General features: G+C 35.7%; 2 protein-coding genes across 18 annotated transcripts; both read right to left on the bottom strand.

Annotated features, from left to right (window-relative positions):
- Positions 1-8,465: 8,465 nt before the first annotated feature.
- On the bottom strand, positions 8,466-16,417 carry LOC110825809 (RING/U-box superfamily protein). Of its 17 annotated transcripts, none has more exons than XM_022056317.2 (6): positions 16,275-16,417; positions 15,494-15,569; positions 14,914-15,425; positions 11,953-12,027; positions 9,623-9,663; positions 8,466-9,545 (listed from the first exon to the last, which is right to left on the bottom strand). In XM_022056317.2, exons 3-6 carry the CDS (start codon positions 15,239-15,241, stop codon positions 8,694-8,696), a joined length of 1,296 nt encoding a protein of 431 aa, XP_021912009.1. In that variant the 5' UTR covers positions 15,242-15,425; positions 15,494-15,569; positions 16,275-16,417; the 3' UTR covers positions 8,466-8,693. The 17 variants fall into 17 exon arrangements, with proteins under 17 accessions (XP_021912009.1, XP_021912004.1, XP_021912010.1 ...); XM_022056312.2 differs by having other exon boundaries at positions 15,494-15,601; positions 16,275-16,416; XM_022056318.2 differs by lacking the exon at positions 15,494-15,569 and adding an exon at positions 15,570-15,601 and having other exon boundaries at positions 16,275-16,416.
- Positions 16,418-19,779: 3,362 nt separating this feature from the next.
- Positions 19,780-25,167, bottom strand: LOC110825813 (uncharacterized). Its single transcript, XM_022056328.2, has 6 exons — positions 24,868-25,167; positions 24,541-24,636; positions 24,191-24,409; positions 22,487-22,583; positions 20,332-20,394; positions 19,780-20,242 (listed from the first exon to the last, which is right to left on the bottom strand). The coding sequence occupies exons 1-6, from the start codon at positions 25,096-25,098 to the stop codon at positions 20,049-20,051; spliced, it is 900 nt and encodes a 299-aa protein (XP_021912020.1). The 5' UTR covers positions 25,099-25,167; the 3' UTR covers positions 19,780-20,048.
- Between the last annotated feature and the right edge of the window lie 746 nt (positions 25,168-25,913).

Here is a 25,913-nt window from a genome sequence, read left to right as displayed (position 1 = left end):
GTTTCTGGTAGAGTTTTCTATGGACTCAGTGCGTCCACCATCTCCCAGGATATCTAGTGAGGCTGTCGACATTATCCATTATCAATTCGCATACCTTTTTACTATTTTTCTTAATCTCAATTATCCAATCAAACACAAACACGTAAACCAGTAATGGACACCAAGCAAGGCAATACAACATCGAGTTCACAATAATTCAACGTATAATAAATGAAACCGTGATTCATGCATACGAAACTATAGAATAAACCGTCAGGTACCATACTGCATTCAAAACTGTAAAATAAATCAAACAACATCTGACCGAAAATATATCAGATTCGGGCTCCATTAGTAATCTTAATCAATTATACATATCTATTGATTCATAAAATACCGTTTTATTATTTATTGGGCTTTAATGCTGTGATAGGAAATAGGGTGAGAGATCCTTACTAATTTTGAAGTATGAAATCGGGTTCTTACTGTGCCTACGGGCAGTCCCTAGATTCCTTGAATTTTTTTCTAGAAACTGAAACACACTTCCGGTACCTGCACGTGTCCCAAAAAAAAACCCCAAATCAAATCCAGGGCCTTTTCGGCCAATTTCAGAATTCTGGCACGGCGGCTCTGTCGTGCTCCGACGACGTCGCCGCTACCCACGACGGCGATCCGCCTTGGGTTGATCGTTTTCGGCTGTTTTTGACCGAATTCGGCCAAACTGCATTGGTTCCTGTGATAAAACACCCCTAGGGCCTTCGGTGGCCCAAAAAATTCCAGAAAACCGAGATTTACCGGCGACAAAGCTCTCGGGTACAGCGGCTCCTCCGGCGTGAGTTGTGATTCGGTCATTTGCTCCGGTCAACTTGTAGAGAAAGGGATGGTGGTCACAGTGGTATAAAAATTACATCAAATGGAAAACGGAAAACAGGAAGGGCCTCATTGGAGGCAAAAATCGAGGAAACCCGTGGCGGCGTTGCTGGACTTCGGCAGTGTTTTCCAGCCAATCGGCTGGTGGTTTGGCTCCGATTTGGCCACAGAAAGGTTCGGCATCAAAAAACGAGCCAAGAAGAAAAATTTTACCTCGTTTGGCGGTCGAAAAGTCCTCCGGTGCGGCCAGGGGTGGCGGCGGCCGGTTCCTCCGGTGGCTGGGTCGTCTTCTCCAACGAGGGTTCTGGCGGCTAGGGGTTGAGGTTGGGTGTGGATGTAATTATTTATAATCATCTCCTTTTAATCTGAGCCGTCCATCATGATTTAATCTGGGTCGTCCGATCACGATTAAATTGAGAATAAATCTGGGCCGTCCATCGCGATGCGATCTGAGTCGTCCGTGCGTGATCAAATCTGGGCTGTCCATCGCGATGCGATCTGAGCCGTCCGTGCATGATCAAATCTGGGCCGTCCACGCGCGCCTTTGATCTAGGCCGTTCGTGCGCGCGTGAACGGATTTGGGCCGTCCGATCGTGCACACGCGGATCGCCAACGTGTCTTTGTCCCGCGTGGCTTCCCGCATCAGCGTCCCTGCCACGCAGTGTGTCCTGGTTGGCCGGGGCTGCTGACCAGGCTGCTGACGTGGCACTATTTTTTTAAATTGCGTTTTGACCTCTCGGTTTTCGATTTTCTTTTCAAAAACACCCACAGAATCCAAATTTTCACACATTTTCTCCAAAATAAATTTCAATTAAATTCCAAAAATAATTTTACTCTATATTATTATTATTATTATTTTTATTTCTATTAATTTAAATTAAATTAAATTAAAACTCTATAAATTAAATATTAAAATAGAATAAAATTTAACAAAAATTCCAAGAAAAATAAAAAAAATAAAAAAATAAAACACAAATTTTTTGGGTGTTACAGTGATAGAACGAAAGAACCTTGGTTATACATTGGCTCTCGATGGATGGATAAATGGGAAAAGATAAAAAAAAATTGTATTTTATTTTAAGATTATGAGTTAAAATGTTATTAAAAATACATAATTATTATTTTATAAGTGTATTATAAACTAATGATGATTAACAAACAATGTTTGATTAAATAAAATCGAATACTTAAATAATTAATATGTTGGTAATGTAATATGACCAAGTTAGATTAAGTATATTTTTGAGTAAAAAGAAAATTTTAGATTAGCTAAATTCTCTTAATTTCAATGATGGCTAGAAATTTAGATTAAATTTTTTTATTAAAAAAATTGGAATATATATATATATATATATTATATTTGGCAAGGTGAATATAGAAAAAACACTCACCCACCTTCGATTCAACCCACCCTATACCTTTTCCATCTTGTCTCACTAAGAGTATTTCATTTATATTCCTTTTGTAATACATGAGCTCGGAATTTAGTTCGCGATTAATTTTAACATTAAAAAATATATAAAATCTAATTGTGAAATTAATAAATTTTAATTTAATGTGAAAGTATGAAAAAATAGATTGAGGATGAAATTGAAAATAATTTTTAAAAAAATATGAAAATTTAGGTTCTGATGGTGTTTTTGAAAGAAAAATAAAAAATTTAGGGTCAGAATGTAATTAAAAAAAATTTTGCTACGTAGAACCACCCACCAGTCAACAGTTTTGACGAACTGGAACGCGCCGCCTGATAAGACACGCTAACTCAGTGCCGCACAAAGGGCACACTAGAGATCCACGCGCTCTGCGATCGAATGACCCAGAAGCATTCTCGCGCGCGTGGATGGTCAGGATCCGTTCCTTCCTCAAGTGCGATCAAACACGATGAACGGTTCAGATTCATTTTTTTCTTTAAACGCGATCAGAAGGTCGAGATCAAATGCGAAGTGTTTAGATTAACCCAAAATTGGTATAAATATTTCGTATCACACTGAATCTAAACCCTAGCCACCAGTCTCTCGCTGGAAAAAAAAAAATCAGTCGCCAGAGAAGGGAGCCGACCGCCGCCGTACTGAAGCCACATCCGACTGTCAAAAAAGGTAAAAATTCTCCTATCTGCTCGGAATTTGATTCCAAGCAATCCGATGGTCAAATCAGAATAAAAAGAACGACAGATGAGCTGAAAACTGCGGGCAAAGTTCGGCAGAGTCATTGCAGGAAAAATCTGCAACTGCCTCTGATGAGCCCCTTCTCGTTTTTTATTCCGTGCGATTTTTTCACCATTGTGTTCACCGTTCTGTTTTCTACAGGTTGACCGAAGCAAATTGCCCAGCCGCGAAGGTGAGCTGGCGGAACCTCCGCACCTAAAAATTTCACCACAAGTAGGTTTCTATTTTTTCATTTTTTTGGCCAACCGAGTCCCCCTAACGTGTTTTCTCGTAGGGATGAATATAAAACCGGCCAAAACTAGTCAAAAACTTCCAAATCAAGGCAAACTGTCGCCGTAGGCGTCGGTGCTGTCGTCGGAATATGGCTGTGTTACCGTGCTGGAATCCTGAAATTAGTCAGAAAAAGATTTTTAACACCGATTTTTAATTTTTGGGGTATTTTTAAGTACGTAAAACGTGTTTTAATCCATCACATTATTCTCTGTTATAGAATTGAAGGTTAATAATCGATAATATGATATTATACAATTTAGAAAACTTTGAGAATAATTACAGGTTACTAATAGAACCAGAACCGGTTAGTTATTTATTTGTTTGTCACATGTAATTAATTGTTTGCTTTTACAGCTTCAAATACATGAGAATATACTGGACTGACTAAATGATTCAGTTGTACTTCCTTAATGTGTATTTATTGATAGTCTTGCATGATTTAAGATTAATTTATGAAATTAAAAATTAATATGCAAACAGAAAATTGCTTGGTTATTTGAATTAATGAATGGTCGTCTTACTGGATATCTTAGGAGAAAGTAGACGGACCAGGAACATAAGGAACCCTATCGTAAACGTTGTCTCATAGCTAATGGGATATCAATAAATGGTGTTTTTGACACTTATACCGGACAGAGTATGGAGATAGCTCAATTCACCCTCATACTGAACGAGGTATTGAGGGATGATATTTTTTACACTCATACCGGACGGGGTATGTGGACGATCGATTAGTTGACAATATTGGATATTGGTTCACGCGTAGTGGGACATCCTTATGGACCCCTACGGATACTAGTAAACAAATAAAAAGAGAAAGTTATTGTTTTTACTCACTTGAATATGATATTAAATTTTTTTTGAGTTATTGTCTCTATAGGTCGATTTTAAAAATCTCGCAACAGTAAATATATGCAATGAATAGTTTTTCTTATAATAAATAAATTTACTTAAATCAAGAGTTCTATTGGTTATTTTTATAATTTTTACTAACCTTTAGTTTCTATATCGGTGAGTAGTGTGATATTCTTATTGGGTTAGTATAGCTCACCATTTTATTAACTATTTCAGATCAAGAGAACCAAGACCTAGATCTCGATCAACAAGAGGGTTGTGAATAGTTCACCACCTGAACTTCCTTCAAAAGTTAGTTAAGGTCGTCTTAGAATACTCAGTACATTATTTTTTATTTATTTTTTTAATTTTCGTTTGTTATTTTAGCAAGGATATTCCTGTAGCCTTATTTGATATTCTAAATTATTATGTAAGAAATGTAAACTCTATTATTTCGCTTCCACATTTAATTTATGAATTTATTTTTTTTTAAGTTTCGGATATTTACATTTTTAAATTATGTTAAGTCTAATTTTATTATGGTTATTTTTAATTTACAGTTTTATATTTAATTGGTTTATATTAACTTAAACAATTTATATAATTAAATAAAATTAAAAAGGTTAATAGAAGAGTTCTGTTTGAATCCTAAAAAGAAGCTTTTGTTAGAGATTTTATTTTCAATTTATTTTTTCCCTTTCTTTTTACTAAATTTTAAATTATATTTGAATAAATCGAATAGTCTTGAATAGTTCTCTTCTTAAAATTTATTCACAAATTAATTTTTTGTTTCTCAAAAAATTTGTTTACAAATAAACATTTACTTCAACTGTGATGCTTGTGTAAAATCTACCAAAGTTGAAATAAATATAAAAAAATTTGTAGCTAGAAGATTACAAGAACCTCCATAAACTAATAACTAAGCTCATATAAAATTAAATGTTGAATTGAAATGATTAAATTATAAATTCTACCAACTTTAATGAAATTTATAAATTTGGATATATTAGTTAGATATTTATTTATTTATTTTTTAAAAGTTATCTATACTTGTAACGGCCCCGAAAATTTAAAATGAAATATGTATTAAAAATATCAAATGTGGAAGCGAAGTCAAAAATTCGATTAACATCCCTTACACTAAAACCAAAAACGTGCTCACAAAATATAAAAGATCAAACTAACTAAAGGAGAAACTCGAAAGTAAAAGCTATGAATATGACTATGGAGTCTTTAGGCGTCCCCTTCGTCGTCCTCCTGCGGAACGGGCTCGGGAACAATGTCTTCCTGATCTGAAATGATTAAATAAGGAATGAGCTACACTAGCCCAGTAAAGACATCACGATATCTCACCGTCACGGAGGTAAAGGTGGGTAGAAAACACAAAAAGACCAATGGAGCATAATTTACAACAAATCCTTTTATCCATAATAAATCCTTTACCACCCACTTACCTCGGTGAAATTCATAAAACAATATATGAAAGCAATAACATTATCATCATCATAAAATCATATAAACTGTATAACATAATACTTATCACGCCTTTTGTAATTCAATCATTACACAACATATTTTCCTCATTTACCAGCCCACTAGTATCCGTGGGGATCCATAGGGGTCCCGCTACCCGTTAACCCTTAACACTTGAAATCAGATTCCAGGGCCGTCCCCATACCCCGTCCGGTATGGGCACCAAAACTATAAACCTCATTACCCCGTCCGGTATGAGGGTAAAACGGGCCGTCCCCATACCCCGTCCGGTATGGGCGCCAAAACACATAAGGTCTCCATACTCCGTCCGGTATGAGAGACCACAATCCCGGTAGGGTTCCCTACGGACCCGGTCTGTCCACCATCTCCCAGGATATCTAGTCAGACTGACCACCTTATACAATTATCAATTTACATAATCTTTCATTCTCCTTTTCCTCAGTCAGTATCATCAATTTACATACAAACAAGCAAACAGTAATTTATGCCAAACAAGACAACATACAGCATCGGTTTCTCAGTCATTCAACCCATAATCAATAAAACAGTAAAATATGCACGCGAAACAATGAAATGAAAACATCAGACCTCATACTGCATTTAAAACTGTAAAATATGCCAAATAACAGTTAACCGACAAACACACTAGACTCGGGCTCCATTAGCGACCTTAAGCAATTTCACACATTCGTTGATTCAAGAAATACCGTTTTATCATTATTGAACTTTAATACCGAGATAGGAAATAGGGTGAGGGGTCCTTACTCGTTTCGGAGTCCGAACACGGCTTCACAGTGCGCCTACAGGCTGTTCCTAATTTTCCCTGAATTTTTTCCGGGGAACTGAAACGCACTACCGGTACCTACACGTGTTCCAAAAAATCCCAAATTAGGCCCAGGGCCCCTTTTTGGCCAATATCGCAATTCCGGCACGGCAGCTCCGCCGTGCTCCGGCGACGGCGCCGCCGCTTGCGGCGGCGATTCGCCTCGGATTGGCCGTTTTCGGCTGAATTCAGCCACACTTGCATCGGTCCTTGTGATAAAACAACCCTAGGGCCCTCGGGGGGCCAAAAAATTACGGAAAACCGAAGCTTACCGGCGGCGGTGCTCTCTGGTGCGGCGGCTCTCCGGTGAGGTTCGTGTTTTGGTGATTCGGCTCCGATCAACCTGTAGAGAAAAGAATGGTGATCACGGTGATATAAAAATTGCATAAAACGGAGGCCGGGAAGGGCCTCATCGGAGGCAAAAACCGAAGAGGGGCACGGCGGCGCCGCTGGGTTTCGGCCGTGTTTTTCGGCCGTTTGGCCGGGATTTTGGCTCCGATTTGGCCACAGGGGAAATCGGCGTGGAAAAACGAGTCGGGGGTATGAAATTTACCTCGATCGGCGGTCGAAAATCTCCCCGGTGCAGCGGCGGGTGGTGGCGGCCAGCTTTTCCGACGTCTGGTTCGTCTTCTCCGGCGAGGACAGGCGGCTAGGGTTTTTGTGGTCAGGTATGGGGGTTCTATTTATACCCTTTTGCCTTTTGATCTCAGTCGTCCATTTTGATTTAATCTGGGCCGTCCGTTTTTGATTGAATCTGGGCCGTCTGTGCGATTGCATCTGGGCCGTCCGTGCGCACGCTTGATCTGGGCCGTCCGATCGCGCGTACGCGGATCGCCAACGTGGCCCGTCCCCGGTCGACGTGGTCTTGCCACGTGGCAGGTCCTGGTTGGCCAGGACTGCTGACCGGGTCTGCTGACGTGGCGCTTTTTTTTTAACTTAATAAAAATATTTAATAATAAAATAATAAATTTTTCCAAATTTTCCGGGCGTTACAATACTCATATAGTTTGGAAGCAAAAGATCCCCTGCTATTTTTTCTTTTTTTTAAAAAAACAATGAAACAATGGTTTCATTTCTTTTAAAAGACAATGAAGTCATTATCAAAATAAGATATTCGGATTTAAATGTAGAATGAGAGTAATAAATAATTTTAAGTATATATAATTTTTTAATAAGTTTATAATATAGTCAATAGCAAATTTTATCACCACATTACAAGGATTAACATGCATAAACTCCCTAGAAAATTTTGGGGTTCTTGACATTATATAGGATAGACATGGCAAACTTAAAATTTTTATATTTAATTAACTTTTAATTAGATAGATTTGTTGTAAAAATAATTTAAAATTATGAAAATTATAAATTATAAATAAAATTAAAAATTAGCAATTATAAGAAATTAAAGTACAATAACAAAAAATTAAATCATGATAAATGAACAATTAAATAACCATAAATAGAAAAATCTATTATTATCTATATATAAGTTGTAAAATTGTTATGTATTTGCGTAACCTTTTAATTGAATAGAAACCTTTTATATTTTCTGTTCTAACAAAATTAATACTTACCACATAATTGATTTCATCAAGTCTTGAGTTGATTCTAATCTTTCATTAAAACTTAACACTTGCAAAGCTAAATGTACTCACGTTCTTTATATATGCACTAAACTCTAATTCAAAGCCAAAATAAAGATCAAGTTACTTGTTCCTTGGCGCGGCTGAACTTAGGGAAATCCCTTTTCCCTTCAAGCTTATCGTCACTTATAGCTCATAGATTTAGGGTGAAATTAGGGAAAGAAAATTATTCCTCCGTTCTTCACGCAACTCGTAGAGATCTTAGGCTTTCTTAAAGCTTTTAAATCGAGAGATCCTATGAAGATCAATCAAGTATGCTAATAAGTGATAGGTTATACTATGTTAGTATCATATGATTCTAACAATAACATATTCAGACATTTAGTTAAAGCAATTAGCTTTCACAGCTTTTGGTGTTTGAGTATAAGAACTACACAGCAAGAATCAGTTTCACATTTCAATTCTTTCATTGTAAAGGCAAAATATAAAAAGGGTAATTCAACTTTGATTCCATCCACAAATTGGTGCAAAATCACATTTATACAGAACGCCATCATAATCCAATCTCATTTACTAGAAATCTCTCTGCTAATGTAATCTAACTCGAACCAGGAAAGAAGCCTCAAATGACAAATTGAACCATTTTCATCACTCACGGAAGTAATGGTATTGCTAAGACCTGCTGTTGTCTTGAGAGCCCCCAACCACATTGCAATCAACAGACTTTCCACTTGAAAGCTGCATGGCAGGTGAGCCGGTTTTCCTCGACTTGCCAGGAAACTCTTTCCCTTTCAAAGAAATGTTTTTCTTAGTACGACTCCGGTTCAGTAACAGCATGGTATTACGAGGAGGTGCATACAAAGCATCTTCAACACAATCTCCCACTTGAACACAACCCCAAGGTCTTGATGGACCACCTTCACAAAATGGTCTAAGCCTAGGAAAATTGTTCCTCGGCCATGAAAAACCTTGCTGTTCTGGGGAAGTTTCATCCTCCGATCTTGCACATAACAGGCAAGGAGGGTCACTTTTCCAGGTCTTCGGTGTTGTTTGTTCCAAACATTCTGCATGAAACACATGATGGCATGAAAGGACACCAACAACTGGCATGTCACCACCTCTCAAAAGCCGACGACAACTCCAGGGTGACCTCTGTGAGAGAAGCCTCTCACACAATCCACACTTAATACCATCAGATGGACTAAATATTCCACCAAAACTTTCCGACTCAAATGACTCAGTAACATCTGCAAAATCAAGGCTACTGTTGGTACTGCTCCAACTGTGGGCATCTCTTTGGGGTGTGGTCACATCAAAGTCCGAAAATCTTGCAGCTGCAGCTTCTGAAGCTTCTCTGGGAGTTTCCATTGGAAAGGACAATGGATGAATAGGCTTAGACATGAAGTATCGTTTACTTGAAAAGTTATGATGAGAGGACAAGCATGGCCTCATATTTGGTTCAGACCCAGTACTGTCTGAACGAGATGAATTGGAGACCCCATAATCTGCACTTGCTGACATTCCCTAGAAAATTTTATGTCAATCAAGAAAAATTCCTGGCAGATACTAACCAATGACAGGCCAAAATGAGAATACAATACCTCCATTACTGGTGCCAAGGATGGTTGCCTGAGAATTGGATCTATGAAGTCAAAAGTGATGATAAGTTCAGTAATTGAACCGTGAATAGATGTCACAGCAAACAATGCTAACAGACAACAAGATCCTTATTTTGATTCTTTTTCCACTGAATTACAGAAAATAATAGATGATTAAAAGATCCACTTAGCCTCAAATCAGGATAGCAGAGCTGCTTACCAATTATTAGCAAAAAAGAATATAACTAAAAACAAATTAAGATGAGCTACCTCAATAATGCACACCTCCAGGCAAGAATAATGATGCTGATGAAATTTCTAAATGTAACTCAGATTTAACAAGGGGAATAGAATGTTGTAACCACGCTATAAATATTTTGGCTTGATTCTATTTCAACATTTTCTAGAAATTTTTTTTATAAATGTTGATGAAAATTATCATGGTGATGCTTTGAGATTTAACAAATATATTAGAACAATTTCACAAGATTAACGAAAAAATCCTCTAAACTTAAAGAATAACATTTTAGTCATCTTTTATCCCCAAAAAGAGAAGCAAAAAGAAATATGCTCCAACAGAATATAAAAATATGTTGTATAAATTGCTTAGTCTTTTTTTTTTTTTGTAGGAAAAGGAATTGCTTACATAGTTTTAGCTCTCTGAATTTAGGGCTCAAACATTTTAGAAATTTTTTTAAAATAAAAAGTAGAAGATATATTCAAGAGCACCAAGAGGGTGCTGTCCCTATATTATTTTTTACAAGTCAACCAAAATATCTATAAGCTCCACAATATCCTCATTAGAATACAATGGTTTTTCCCTTAACAAAAAACTCAGGTATGGAATCACTGATCCTTTAGTGTCAAAATTAGAATTAATGCTCTCAAAATCCTTTCTATTTCTCTATTTCCAAATCACCAAAAGATAGCTAATGGGATGAGTCTCAACCCACTTATCTCCTTGTATGCCACTCCATAGCCCATAGCCCATAGGCCATAGCTCCTCCATAGAACTGGCTGTGACCCAGTCCACACCCAACAATCTAATCGCCAAGCGCCAAAGATGATATGGGAAAGGACACCACCAAAGGATGTGGTTGCAGGACTTTGTTTCTCTTATGCACAAGTAGCAGCAATTCACAAGAAATTTTTCCCTCTTAATAAGGTTATCCAAGGTAAGAATGGATCCCCAGACAGCCCCTCACGTGAAGAAAGCAATCCCAGGTGTTGCATCAACTTTCCAAATCAGCCTAGCCAGAAATTTCACCTCCTCCGGCCCATCTCGGTGAAGGAACTAGTAGTATCATTTCACTGAAAAGACACCTGAAGTATTTAATTCCAACATGGCTCATCCCTAGTAGACTAACCCTCTTGAAATATGATAATGTCTCCAACATGTTCATATACTCTGAGATCCCAATCATTTAAGTTTTGCATTAGCCCTATCCACCAGTCCTTATTACCACCTTGGCCTATCATGTAATCCTTTGCCATGGCATCCCTATCAAGTGCGACAGCATAAATGTTCGAAAATTGATGGAATACCAGGCCACTCTCCCACCAGTCATCTCTCAAAAAACTCACTCTGTCCCCAACCATACAGATCACCTAATGCATTTACAGAGTCTTCCTTCTCCCTGCTAATTCTTTTGTACAAACCCACTTCATGTGGACCCTTGGGAGTGTTGGAGAACTACCCATGTCCAACTCACCCATGTTTAACCTCAATGATTCTCCTTCAAGGATTCTCTTGCTCCATCATAAATCTCCAAAGTCACTTCTCTTAAAGCACTGTATTCAAGCTTGTCAAGGATCTCAAACCCAAGCCACCGCTCCTAAATGGTTGTCTCTCCTTGTCCCAGTCCACCAAATGATATTTTCTATTCTCTGTTATGTCTCCCCGTAGAAAGTTGTATGGGAAATTTTCTAGTCTTTTAGCAACTGGCAGTCGATTGTTTCCAGAGACATTATGTGGCAATGCTAGCTAATGTGATTTTAATTAAAATCAATTAAAATCCAAAGACATTTGTTCCTTATTCTACAAACTATTTTTTGGGTTGTGTGAGAGGAAAGAAATGAAATAGCTTTTGAGGGCATAGAGACTAAGATTACAAAAATTAAAGATAAGTGGATCTATACTTTTGGTTCTATTTTGTTAGGTCATGACATTATAGATTGGGATGATTTTGGTTAGGTCATAAGCCACTTAATAGACTTGTAATATATACTTTGTACATGGGTGGTACCCCTTTAGTACCTTTGTAAATAATTTTTCTTGTCTTATATTTCAAAAAAAGATATTAAAATCAATATACTGCAATTTCAAAGCTGACCCCTTTTTGAAGCAGCCAATCCAGACTCAAACTTGTTGATCACTTGTTCCCAAGCATGGATCTCCTCGCATTTAGCTGCCAATAATAGGTAGATTCATCTGTTTGCATCTCATGATTTTAGCTTTGAAGTAACAGTGAGTTGAACAAACAACTTGACACTTTTCAAAGAGATCACAAATAGACCAAGATTTAACTACTCTGATTATGAGAGTACATGATGTGGAAAATGCAATTAATACTTTCCCAAGATCACGGGAGAAATATCAAAATGCTTCCAAATGTGCTAAGCATAATGATGAGGTTCTCCAACCCCTAATTGTTACAGGTAATTGTCCTTAAACCTTGTGACGAGAAGGGAGGTCTAATATGAACATAGATGTTCCAAAGTTTTAAAAACAAGTACAGTAACAAGAAGAACCAACAGTAAAAGCTCATGGGAAAAATAGATTTTAAGATTTGCTCAAGATCTTTCACCCAAAGAGTATGTTGATATTCAATGCAAGGACAAACACGAGGCAGAAACTTGTCAATTTATTGATCCCATATTACCTAGAAGGTCTGCAATCCCCTCCAATTACATATCTCTATTATTTCCATTTTTGCTGAAGACGACAAATCACAAACTGCCCAGAATTTGTCTACAATGTTCCAACATCTTGTTTGTCATCTTTTGCCACCTCAAAACTCAAGGTCAGTTTTTCTCCAACAAGAGAAGTATGATGAGGAAACGATCTAGTTAATGAGGTTTCTAAATAGATTAGGAATTGAATTTCTTTAACATATGACATTTGTTGTAATAATATGGACAAAACTGGTATTATAGTAATACTAGGATTTTATTTTTGATTTAGATTATTTTAAGCCTCTTATAAGAGTTTGCCATTTAATTCAATTAGAAACGAATTGAAGTACATAAATCTAAGTTTATCCACAAATCTCCAAGCAGGCAAATAAAATGAAATATATAGTCATTAGTTATGCATGACAATGAAGAGAACCGAAATAAAGAACCAACAAAAAGAAAAGATTGAATCTACATATATATGTTCCATATTGTTAAGGAATAACTCAAACTAGATAACAAATAAACATAGACTTAAAATTGAGATCTGCTAGGTTTGTGAAACAGGAGCCCTGGGGCTGGAGAGGCATCTATAGATATACATGCTACAACAAGACGTTAGCTCTATCTTCTTTGCTACCTTATCATTTATTTGGAAAGAAAGAAACAAGAAACTTTTAAGGGCATAGAATCTTTTTTTTTTAATTGATAAAAAGACTTATGGTTCCAGACCCTAGGCATTTTGACGAAAGCTTGTCCTATTTATAGATATGAGGATTTCAGAGACCTCCTTGATATTTTAATAGACTAGTAAATATCTTGTATATGGACTGGACTCCCTGGGAGCCTTTTAATACCAATCATGTTTTACTTCAAAAAAAAAAAAGATGCTTCTTTTCACTTTAGTTCATCAAGGTTACAAGTTCAAGAAAATGAACCTATTTGACAGATCAGATATTCTAAGCATGCCATGACTAGCTAGCAATTAAATAGCATAAAAAGAGACATGTTTGGCAATGGTCAGACATTTAGTTTTTGGGTAGCCCAGTGGCGTGGTGATAGACCGCATAAAGGTAGATTTCCTTTGTTGTTGCTTGATTGCCAAAACTCATAGCGAAAAACCAAGATGATTGCCAAATACGGGTTGGAAAGAAGAGGTTGAAAGGTTGTCATTCACATTTATGGTACTAGCCTCTAGAACTGGATTAGTAAGGATTCGAGCTAATTTCGATGCATTGTTGTTTATCTTTGGCAACTATCAGACATTCAGTTTTTGGGTAAAATGGTGGCATAGCGATAGACCCCTCCAAAGGTAGATTCCCTTGTTGTTGCTAGTGACAAGGATACTTAGTTAGGGATTGTAGTCCATACTCGTGTCTCTCCTTCTTTGTGGAACATCACATTGTTGTAGAACCCTAATGATATTAAGATCAAAGATATCGTATCTCTCCACATTCCCTGATCCTTGTCAGTTGAACTTCCTACTAGTGATCATCACTTTAACAATGGATGTTCTCCGTGCAGCCCTTTTGCCTTAATCTCCTTTCTCATAATGTTGTTGCCTCAAGATTCCTGTGGGAGCAGATCTGGAAGAAAAAAGCCTCTCGACATATGGCTTTCTTTGCTTGGGAGGCCACTTGGAAGAAAATTCTTATGCCAGATAATTTGAAGACGTGGGAAGGCTTATTATAAATGGGTATATTATGCATTTGCAGGAAAGTGAATCCCCTAACTATCTCATCCCTTGGTGTGTTAAGGCTACAAAGTATGGGATTCATCTTTGTCCTTCCTCAATTTGTCATGGGCAACAACCAGCTCAATTATAAAGTATGAGCATGAGATGATATTTATGGTGAGTAAGAACCAAAAAAGCTTATTTTCAGCATTCCATTGGCTATCATCTGGTTATTTGGAAAGAAAGGAATGAGATGATTTTTTTATACTTTTATTTCAGAAAAAAAGAAACATGATTTTATATAGCATTACTCTCCTTTTTATCAAGACATCATTTGTTCAAGACCATGAGATTGTTTGTTTAATTTAGCAACAGAAAGGATTTAGAGAGCCTTATTGATATTTTAGTTTCGAATCTAAACTTGTGAAGCTTCTTTTGTAGCTGGGTAGCACTCCCTTGGTACCTAGTTAATAATACTCATTTCTTTTTCCTCCAAAAAAATATCATGTACTATTCCTCCAACATAATAAGAACAACATTTCAGTTTATTCTTCTACTAGTAAGAATAGAGCATATCACAATTCAGCAGTTATATTGCAACAACAACTAGGAGGAAGTAGAAAATTCTTATGCACTTGTTGAGATCCCAAAGTAGTGAGGAAAGTGTCTTAAACCTAAAAAAAGAAGTCAAAGAAAAGGAAATGTGCTTCCCAATAATAATTACCTCGCGTTGCAGCAGTTTCATAATCATTGATATTGATTTCCTGTGTTGTCGGAGGCGTCCACTGTGGACCCTGAGAAAGGTCAGAAAGATTACTTGGGAACGGCCCAGCACCACCAGATGTAGAATATTGATGAACATTGTCGCTCACCCAGCTTTGACTTTCCTTGTTGTTTAATGATGTAGAACCATAGAATTGGACACCATCATCTCCATATGGCAGTCCTTCCGACTGGAATCTGAAATCCCATCTTGATGGTGGTGGAGAGAAGCTTGAATTAGGTCTCCAATAGGGCTCATGTGAACCCATAGACCAATCTCTACCTGCCATATTTGATCCATGTGGCCTTGCAGCCACACAACAAAGTGACCCCGTCTTAGCTATTTCTATAGGCCTCTGCAGTACCAATCCCACTTGCTTGACTCCTTAAGTCTTGCCAGAATTTTATAACATCTCTAGGATATAATGTTTCCGAGGAGATATTACAATATGGAAGAGTACTTGTTGCCTGATTCTGGACATTTTAAAAGGGTTATTTGTAGAATCTCACTATATATAAATTAACAAATGAAATAGGCGCACCCCAGGTGAAGCATGATAAACCCTGTTTCATTGACGTCAACAATACATAACATAAGCTCCCTTCAACGTAATGTACCTTCAGAAGCGAAATCTTTCTTCAAGAATGCACTAGCATCATGGAAAAAAGTAAGACAAACACAATACGGCTTCAGAGGAGAAGACAATTTAACTCTTCAGAAAAATCATGAAATAAATTAGAAATGAGTATGGAAAACTCATAATTGTCACCTTTGGTACACTTAATAAAGCAGACATAACAACCGGAGCCACTTCATTTCTAAAATGCTACTGAAAAAACTAAACGCATATAACGTTTTATAAGCAAAACAAAGTGAAAGCAGCATCTACAATCACAACCCACAAAAGGGATTGGTAGCAAAGCAGATATTTCATTTCCTATCTGCTTCCAGTTAAAGTGAACGTAAGAACCCAACCCTAAACCAACTCCACCTCCCCGCACCCCCTCTCCCAAACCCCGCGCCAAAAAAAAAAAAAAAAGAAAAGAAAAATCAAATATTTTCTAATACCACATTTTCCAAATTAGAAACAACCAGAAGGTAGTATCCAGTTCTAAGATAAAAGGGAAATGTATCCTTTCTTCCAAATAACCTCAGTAAGCTTATGAAATAAATGACTCAGCAGGATTTTTTTTTATAAAGAACCTACAAATAGAGGGTAAAAATCAACTGATGCAACTGATTTGAGCAAACATAATTAACTTGTATAACAGAGTAAAGGTAAAAAAAAAAAATACTCAAATGAGGGAAGAGGATCAAGTAACCTAACGATTTGAAATTCCACCAAGAGACAATGTGTAAGAGAGAACTTAGCGTCCAAAGTTGAAAGAACGAAGGAAAAAGAGTGAAGTCTCTGATTGGAACTTTTCTTGATGGTACTTAACAATAATGAAAATACAACCCTAACTTAACGGGTAGATGGAGAATATTATTAATTTAGTTTTTAAGCACTTTTTGCAGTGAAGCCCTTTATGTTTAGCATATTTGTAACATATCATTCCTAAATTCCAAGTTAGAATACCACCTTTTTCGATTAAATGACATTTTTATATTATATTACACACAATTTAATTTTAGAAAGAATTTATGTATTAAATATTATTAAATTAAATTTATATTATGTGCTAATATGAATTTAAATAAATTATATTTGTATGAATGATAATATAAATAATATTTTATTTTAACAAAAATTATGTTAAAGTAAAAAAAATTTAATAATGATATAAAAAAAATTATTATACTTTAATTGTCTATAAAAATTTTGAAAAACGAAATGAGGTACTAAAAAGAATCAACTAAAAAATCAATTAACATATCAATACTGTCACACTAATTATATTTAGTGTATAATTTGTAGTCAATTAAAATGTATATTAACTTAATTATTTACAAATTAAACTTGACTAATGCATGACTAGTTTTCTCCAAATATTAAAACCTGGTAGAAGAATAATTTAACATAATTATTTACAAATTAAATGAATATATATAGAAGCATTCCTTCTTAATAATTCATCAAATAATTTTAGAGCTTAATTGTCCGAAAAAAAAAATGTTACATAATAGGAGAAACGCACAAGTTATATGACACTACTACCTTCCGGTTAACATGTAAAGATCCAGAACTTAAATGGAAATAAGGTCATAAATTAAATTTGGAAGCATATAATAACATTAAAATTTATATTTCTTATACATAAATTAGCATGTCCAATAGAGGTACATAAATGTCCATTTCACAGCGGTTCATAAAACAAAAAACGTAATAAGATATGAAAATAGTAAATAAATATTGTAAGGAGGTTAACCTCCACTAACTCTTGATAGGATTCGAGGAGCCACCTACTCACAGTCCTCTTGCTGGTCAGGATCTAAATCTTAATTTTCTTGATATGAAATGATTAATAGGAGAGGAGGTAAGTTACATTAACCCAATAAAAATATCACACTACTCATCGATACAGAAATCGAAAGTTAGTAAAAATGATAAAAATAACCGATGAAACTCTTAATTTAAGTAAATTCATTTATCATAAGAAAAATCATTTATTGAATACTTACTATTGCGAGATTTCCAAAACTGATCTATAACGATAATAACTCAAATAACATTATGATATCATATTTAAATGAGTAAAATCAACAACTTTTCCTTTTTATTTTGCTTACTGGTATCCCTGGGAGTTCATAGGTGTGTCCTACTACGCGTGAACCTAATATCTAAACTTGTTAACTAACTGGCCGTCCTTATACCCCATCCGGTATGAGTGTCAAAAATACCATCCATCAATATTCCGTCCGGTATGAGTGCCAAAAATACAATCTCTTGATACTCCGTCCTGTATGAGTGCTAAAAATACCATCTCTTAATACACCATTCGGTATGAGAGTGAATCGGACCATCCCCATATCCAGTCTAGTATGAGCACAAAAAATACCATCATTCAATACCCCATCCGGTATGAAGTAACATTCACGATAAGATTCCCTATGTACCCAATCCGTTTACTATCTTTTAAGATATCCAGTAAAACAACAATTCATTAATTCACATAACTAAATAATTTTACATTTGCATATTAATTTCAAATTTCACAAATCAACCGTAAATTACGCAAGACAAGCGTTATATGCATAAATGAAGCACAACTGAATTATTTAACTATTCCAATATATTATCATGTATTAAAAGCTTTAAATTCAAATAATCAATTAAACATAATAAATAAATAACTAATCAGTTCTGCCTCCATTAGTGACTTGTAATTATTCTCAATTTTTTTTTAAATTTCACAAAATACCATCTTATTGATTATTAAGCTTCAATTCCGTAACAAGGAATAGAGTGAGAGATTCTTACTAGAATTGGTGTTCAAAATACTGAACTTTCTACTGCGCCTACTGGCGGTCCCCGGATTTCCTGAATTTTCTTGCGAAGATTAAAACATGCTTCACGTACCTAAAAATACTCTAAAAATCTAAAATTGGTGTTAAAAATCCTTTTTTTTTATCTAATTTCAGAGTTTGGTCACGGTGGCACGGCTATACTCCGGGGATGGTACCATTGCCCACTGCGGTGGTTTGCCTCGGTCTGCCGTTTTCGGTTGGTTTTGATCGATTTCGGCCGCTTTTATACATATCCTTATGAAAAAACACGTTATGAAGTCTCGGTTGATAAAAAAAAACAAATAATGAAAACCTCCCAGTGGTGGGGTTTTCGGGTGCGGTTGCTTCGCCAGCTCACCTTCACGACTGAGATTTTTTTCTTCGGTCAAGCTGTAAAAAACAAAACGGTGAACACAACAGTAGAAAAATCACACGAAACGAAAAACGAAAAAGAGTTCATTGGAGAAGGTTGCAGGTTTTGTCCGTGGCGGCTCCGCCAGGCTTTACCCACGATTTTCAGCTTACTCGCAGTTCGTTTTGCTCTGATATAGCCACAAGAGTGCTCAGAATTGAATTCCGAGTACGTATGAGAATTTTTACCTTTTTTTGTAGTAGGAGGTGGCTTCGGTGTGGCAGCGGTCGGCAGTCGTCTCCCTTTTCCGACGACTGGTTCTTTTTCTCCGGCAGGAGACTGGCAATTAGGGTTCGGGTTCAGTGTGATGTGAAATATTTATATTCATATTGTGTTAATCTGGACCGTTCATCATCTTTGATCTCAACCGTTCGATCGCGCTTAAAAAGAAAACAAATCTAAACTGTTCATCGCATTTGATCTCGACCGTCCGATCACACCTAAGGAGAAAACGAATTTAAACCGTTCATCGCGTTTGATCTCGACCATCCGGTCACACCTAAGGAGGGAAACAAATCCAGACTATCCACACACACGGAATCACTTATGGGTCGTTCGATCGTGGGGCACACAGATAGCTAGCGTGACCTCCCACGTGACACCAAGTCAGCGTGTTTTGTCACGCAGCGCACTCTAATTCATCGATATTGCTGATTGGGCGGTCCTATAGAGCCAAATTTTCTTTATTTGCATTTAGACTCTCAATTTTTTATTTTTCTTTCAAAAATATCCTCAAATTCTAAATTTTCACCCATTTTTTTTAAAATTATTTTTAATCTAATCCCTAATTTATTTTTTTCCCAAATATAACAAAAATTTCATTAAATTAATTTATAAAATATATTTTTTATACATATTAAAATTAACAAAATTTATTTCAAGCCAATTTTCCAAACTCGGGTATTATATAACATATGTTCCTCGCCATTCAAAATTGAACTAATGCACAAAGGGCGATTCACACCAACTTCAACAGAATGTAAAACTAATATTAACAAAAAAATTAATAAAGGACATCATAACAGAGTCTCAGATAACCGAAATGTTTTCTCTAGCCAAAATCTATATAATATAATACGCCTTTATGCATTTTATTGCATTGTACAAGCTTCAAAGAAAGTTTTGAAGGTAGGCGGAAATAACAAACCTTCTCAAAGTAACCATCCTTCATAACTAAGATATTTTCGCCCTTTGTTGAACTTAAATGGCACTTTACAGCTTGAAACTTCCAGGTTTTTTACTTATATGCTATTCCATACACATGCGGATTTATTAAAGGAATGTTGGATATAAATTCCTTGCTCAGTACCAACTTAGAAAACCCGGCTTCAGATATTTCTTTTCCAGTTTCCCTGGTCAGGTGGCATCCATCAACCACCAGCTCTTGCAAAGGGTCAAGCAAAATCTGTGCAAGTTTCATAACTGTTCCATCTGCACTACCATGAACACAAGAATGGAGACTGTTCACCAGTTTCCACACTCCTTAGAACACATCACCACAAAGAGATTCAAGAATATACCTTTAGCAGCCACATGTTCAATGAAGATGTAAAGGCCCCCTGGTTTCAGCACCCTCTTCACTTCTGAATCCAATGATTAAATTGTATAGTAGCATATTGAAATTGTTACAGGTCTCATAATATATGATAACGCAATGGACAGACAGGACAAAACAGCTATGAAGGATCAGTGTCAGCTACGCGGAAAAAAAGGATCATTCAATAGAATAGCTATGACGGATGAGTATCAGCTACAGGGAAACAACTTGCTAAGAAGGATCATACAACAGAATAGCTATGAAGGATCAGTATCGGCTACATTGAAACAATTCGAAAATTTCAAGCAATAAGGACGCAACTCCAAAAAAAAAGACTAGAAGTTAAGAAGGATCATTAAATCATAATTTACTATTTAGTAGGACCAAACTTATATTGTGATTAAAAACATTTATTAGATTTGCGTTAGGAACTTACTAATTTCCCAAGAATTTTCTTCAATGTTTTTCATTATGGTTCATTACCTTATTACTTCTCTTAATTAAGGTCATTTGTTATGATAATAGAGATTAGAATGTTCTAGAAATTAGGGTGGAATATACAAATGGCCAGCTGTCTCTCTACATTCCATTGCAACACCCATTAGGCAACAAGAATGAATACGAATTGATAATTTCTTACAATCTCTCCATCTCTCTTCCCCTAATTTCTAATTCTCTTTCCCGTTCTCTTCTCCTCATCTTTGTTCTTCCTCAATCTCTCTGTAATTTCTACAGTCATACATGGAGGTTTAAATCTTAGGACCCTAGCAATTTGGTGGTTACTTATTGCCACAGGTAATGATAACCCGATGCCTTTATATTCTCAAGTTGAGCCTTGAGCTTTTGCACAGAGAATAAATCAAAATTGTCCAAGAGTTCTATTTAAATTCAGCACCCAAGCATTTATTATTATATTTTAAGAGTTAAAAATTAGTATAATATATAAAGGCAAAAAATGGGTGCAACTTGTAAACAAATGTCCAATTATATGCCAAAATATCGATAATGTCCCAAACTCCTAGTAAGTATTAAGAGCATAATCCTTAAGAAAAGAACTTGGAATCTGGGGCCAAACATTGTTGATCCTAAAGTTCTATGACCTTAAAACTTCTTATGTTTCTTTCTGAATGACCCATAAGGTAGTCAGAGAAATAAAGTATAGATTCTCATTGTAGCACTTATTCCAATTAATGCCTCTCCATGTCCAGATTTCCTCTTAACCAACCCAACTGTTGAGCTATAAACCAAAGCTGATAAGAAAAAAGACACCAAAGGTGGAGGTGATTGCCAAATTCCGCATTTCTCTTACATAATTAGCACTCATTCACAATGACTTTCAACTTTTAATTAGATTATCTAGGTGAAATATTGATTTTCCAAATAAGTTTATATGAATTCACATTGATTGTTTTGCTCTTTTCCATAAAAGATAGTAGGATTTCACCGAAAAGGCCCCTTTGAACTGAGCTTCCAACCCTGCTTATTCAAGGCCTCATTTGGCCTTGCACGTCCGGACAAACATTTAAATAAAGTCATTCACCTCCTAATTATGGGGTTCCTTGTCTAGAACCACGCCCAAACACCATTACCTAGAGAGTTGGAAAAGATTCACCATTCCTAGCTAAATAGTGTGTCGTGGGAAAGCATTGCACAAGTTACCACGCTCGCTCAATTGATCCAACCAGAAATTCACCCTTTGACCTGATCCAATTTTCCACCAGAAACACCCATGAATCGTCTTCTTACTATGCCTATTTCTTCCATAATCCAACACCATATGAACGTCTCGTGGTTCTAGTATGCAAATCCTTAGTCTCCATTACAAATTTAGCATTCTTTATTCTCCAACGAAGACTGTTCTATTCTCTAATGGATTTCCCTAGCCACTTGCAATGTAACGCTTGGTTGATTTTAGCTCATATCTCAAGAACTTCATCAAAATATTTTCAGATATGAGCTAGATGGACCATTTCCTCAGAGTTAGCACAAAGATAATCCACTTTGCTGGTCATCAACTCATATGTAAAGAAAATGCAGTTAAAATTTAAAAGAGAACAGATCAATTAGCCAAAACTCAATAATTTTCCTCCAGGCCATAAAAAACCTAGAAGAAACTCAAAGAACAGAAAATCAATTACCTTTTAGTGTCAGATTGACATTCTTAACAGAACATAGTACTAGGGTACCAACAACTGCATCAACAGAAGCATCGGGTAATGGAATAGCCTCGCCAACCTGGATTTAACACCAATACTAATACCTTTAAAAGTCCTCCAATAAAGAAAAACTTTCTAGTTTCAAAACCAATGAGCATATCACATAAAAGGAGACAACAAAGCGATGTGAAAATTGAAAAAGTGTAATCAGGAAGCAGGCTCAAGACAGTAATATTGAAAGCGTCTAAGTTATAAAAGAAAATGCTGATGGCTACGTATCTGTAAAGGATGTTTTCACATAAAATTCCTTTTGAATTTTATTTCTTGTACTTAAAATCTTTGAGAAGCATCAATACTTCTAATCATCCAGAACCTGTTATCAAACAGGAGAAATATACAGAGAGAATATAACAAAGCAATAAAAGAATAAGGATAACCAAGGTAAATAATCTTGATAATCATTATTCTTCACCATAATGTTCACTGGCCTCAGATTACGGAGAAGTCTTTACCATTTGTCAAATATATTGGTCATACTAATTCCCAAGCATCCTACTTACAGGAGCGACCATTTTGAATATGGATAGAAGTATGAAACAGAAATGCTGATTCCAGAAGAACACTCTGCCTACCAATTGAGCTGACCAATCATCAATGACTTCGGCTTTTCTATGTTCTTTGCTACTTGAGGACTTCTTTTTGACAAGGAATTTTCTTTCTTTCAGTTAATGGCTTTCACATCAAAGCCTATAGTGATGCCTATTCAGCAAGTTGTTCCACGATAAGATGATTTGTTACAGGTTACTTCATCCTACTTGATGTTGCTCCAGTTTCTCAAAAATCTGAAAACAGCCATGGTTTCTTGCTTTTCTGTTTAATTAGAAAATCGGACAATGGCATATGCTACTAGTGAATTCATATGGTTACTCGAACTGCTTGCTAATCTTATCCTTCCACAGCCACAACCAATGCTTCCACATGGTGACATTTAGTCTGCCTTACACGTTGCTGCCAACCAGTCGTTCACAAGAAAACTAAATACATTGAGATCCACTTGTCACATTGTTTTTGACCACTTGCAATAAATATTTCAGCTTGAAGAAACGTTTGTTAAGGTTTTGAGGCATGATCATAACATTTTCTTCTCAGCAAGTTGGCGTTCGTCATCTTAATGCTTCAATGAGGCATGGGGCTTGTCTTACAGATATTATATATTCTGGCTGTAATTACCATATATATTAGCCAATCTTTTTTATTATTGGGTACTGAAATTAGGATACAACTAAGCTTCTGTTTTCCAAGCTAATATCAGCTGTAGCTTCGTAATTTTTACTCCTAAACCAGAGACCTGTTTCTTATACAAATACTTTGTTTTCTAATACAAGATGTGAGCAATCCAACCTCTATTTTTTTCAAGACTGGGTGAGCGAACAACCATGAAAACAAATTGTATATGTTGTTTTCTATCTGGAAACAAATGGATTTACTTTTCTATAAGATTTAAGATAATGAAAGGTGAGGTTTAAGTGTGAATGAAAATGCTTCTAGTTTCCTATTTATTTTCATAAGAAATGCAAATTCCGTACTCGTATAGCCTTAACTTCAGAAAACTTTCTAACTGAAAATAATTTTCAACATGATATGAAATTTCAGTAAATAAGTAATGAATGGAGTAAGTACACATACAGCATGGATGAAATTAAAATTTGCAGGGGGTAAACCTGCATTAACTGCAGCAGCCCGAGCATACTTCTCCATCTTTTGATTTGGATCCACGCCAAAAACTTCAACATCAGTATGACCAGCATAGTATTTAAGATTGGGGCCAGTGCCGATGCCAATCTCCAATATCTTCTTGGCCTTCTCTAACAGATTATCAAAGAGCTGTAACTTGTAACCTGCAATCTAACCACAGAAATAGAAGATAGCTTCCGATATTCAGAGTTTAGTATTTGCATAAACTCAAAAGGAGAAAGCTACTTTCTACGATATGAACACCAAAACTTCAACATAAAAAAGAATCCATAGACACTAACCTCTGCCTCATAAGATTCCATGGATGTATTGAGAACCGAAGCATAAAACTCCTCGTACCAATCGGGCCTCGGAGGATGGACTCTTTGCAAAACACCCTACAGAGGAAAAGGTTTCCATTTTGTGACTGCCTTACAAATACATTAACTAGTAGACATACTAAAAGAAAAAAAAAAAGAAAAAAAAAAGAAAAAAGGAAAACACTGATCTAAAATGAGATAGAGATTAGAGATTCAATCCTGAAAACATAAAAGGAAACTGTAATTAAATCAATTTTAAATTTGAAACAATAGACAGATAATAATAAAATTGGAGAAAGAGGAAGATACCAGATAATCGGAAGGTGAATGAGAAGCAAGGGAGGGACAAATGGGGAGGAAAGCTGTGGAAGCAGCAGTTTGAAGAAAGAGCCTTCTTCCACACGAACATGGATTGGAGGCAGATAATAAATGGAGGTGTTGTTTTTGTGGAGTTTTTCTGGGAACACAATGATATGGAGGTGTTTGGGTTGTGTTGTTGAAGGAGATGAGGGAAGAGGGAAGAGACGGATAGAGTATCATTCTTCCACTGTACGTACGTATAACTGATGTTTGCGGCAAACATAAAGCGGGAGATGGTTTTAGATATTTGTATAAATAATGTTTGAGACCTTCTTTGAAAAAAAAGTAAAAAAGAAGAATTCTGCGTATCTTAAAAAATTTGCATTACAAATTAAATTTCATTTCACATTCCCCATATGTATCTTATTTTTTGCTTCTAACCTTTTAATAATCTAAATACTATTTTACATATAGAAATTATTATGCGGGCATCCCTTTACCGCATTCATTTCAGTTTCCCTCCGAAAAGCACTCACAAGAGAAACCATGGTCCTGATTGTCAGTTTAGTTTTGGTGGGATTATTTCCTCTTTTACTAATAAAGAAAGAAAGCGCAATGACTAAATGCTCAATAAGGTACACGAGATGTGTGAGTGACTAAAAATTTTGATACAAAAAATTAAAATATATTAATTAAATTTTGTATTTGGATTAGTGAAGTATCTTATTTAAAAAGTTTCAATTTTAAAAATTATAAATTAAAGTTTTAATTTAGAAGATTTATCCAATACTAAATAATCAAACGTCTAAATTAATCAGATTAAGTATATTTGATTCGTGATATAAAACATCCTTAATATATAATAAAAAAGATGAGATAGTAAAACAATTCTTGAGATATTTGTAAATTAATTTTTATGTGAATGCATTGAGAATTTACATAAATCAAGTAAAATTTCTCAATATATTTAATAACTATCGTCGTATTATATCTCTTTCACAAGATTTATGATCTATAATTATATTTAACCTCTTATAATTTGGGTGATACATACT

This window comes from Carica papaya, chromosome 2 (genome assembly GCF_054855325.1).
Source record: "Carica papaya isolate Zhongbai chromosome 2, ASM5485532v1, whole genome shotgun sequence".
NCBI lineage: Eukaryota > Viridiplantae > Streptophyta > Magnoliopsida > Brassicales > Caricaceae > Carica > Carica papaya.
Note: the sequence above shows the minus strand (reverse complement) of the source record. Positions and strands in the feature narration are given on the sequence as shown.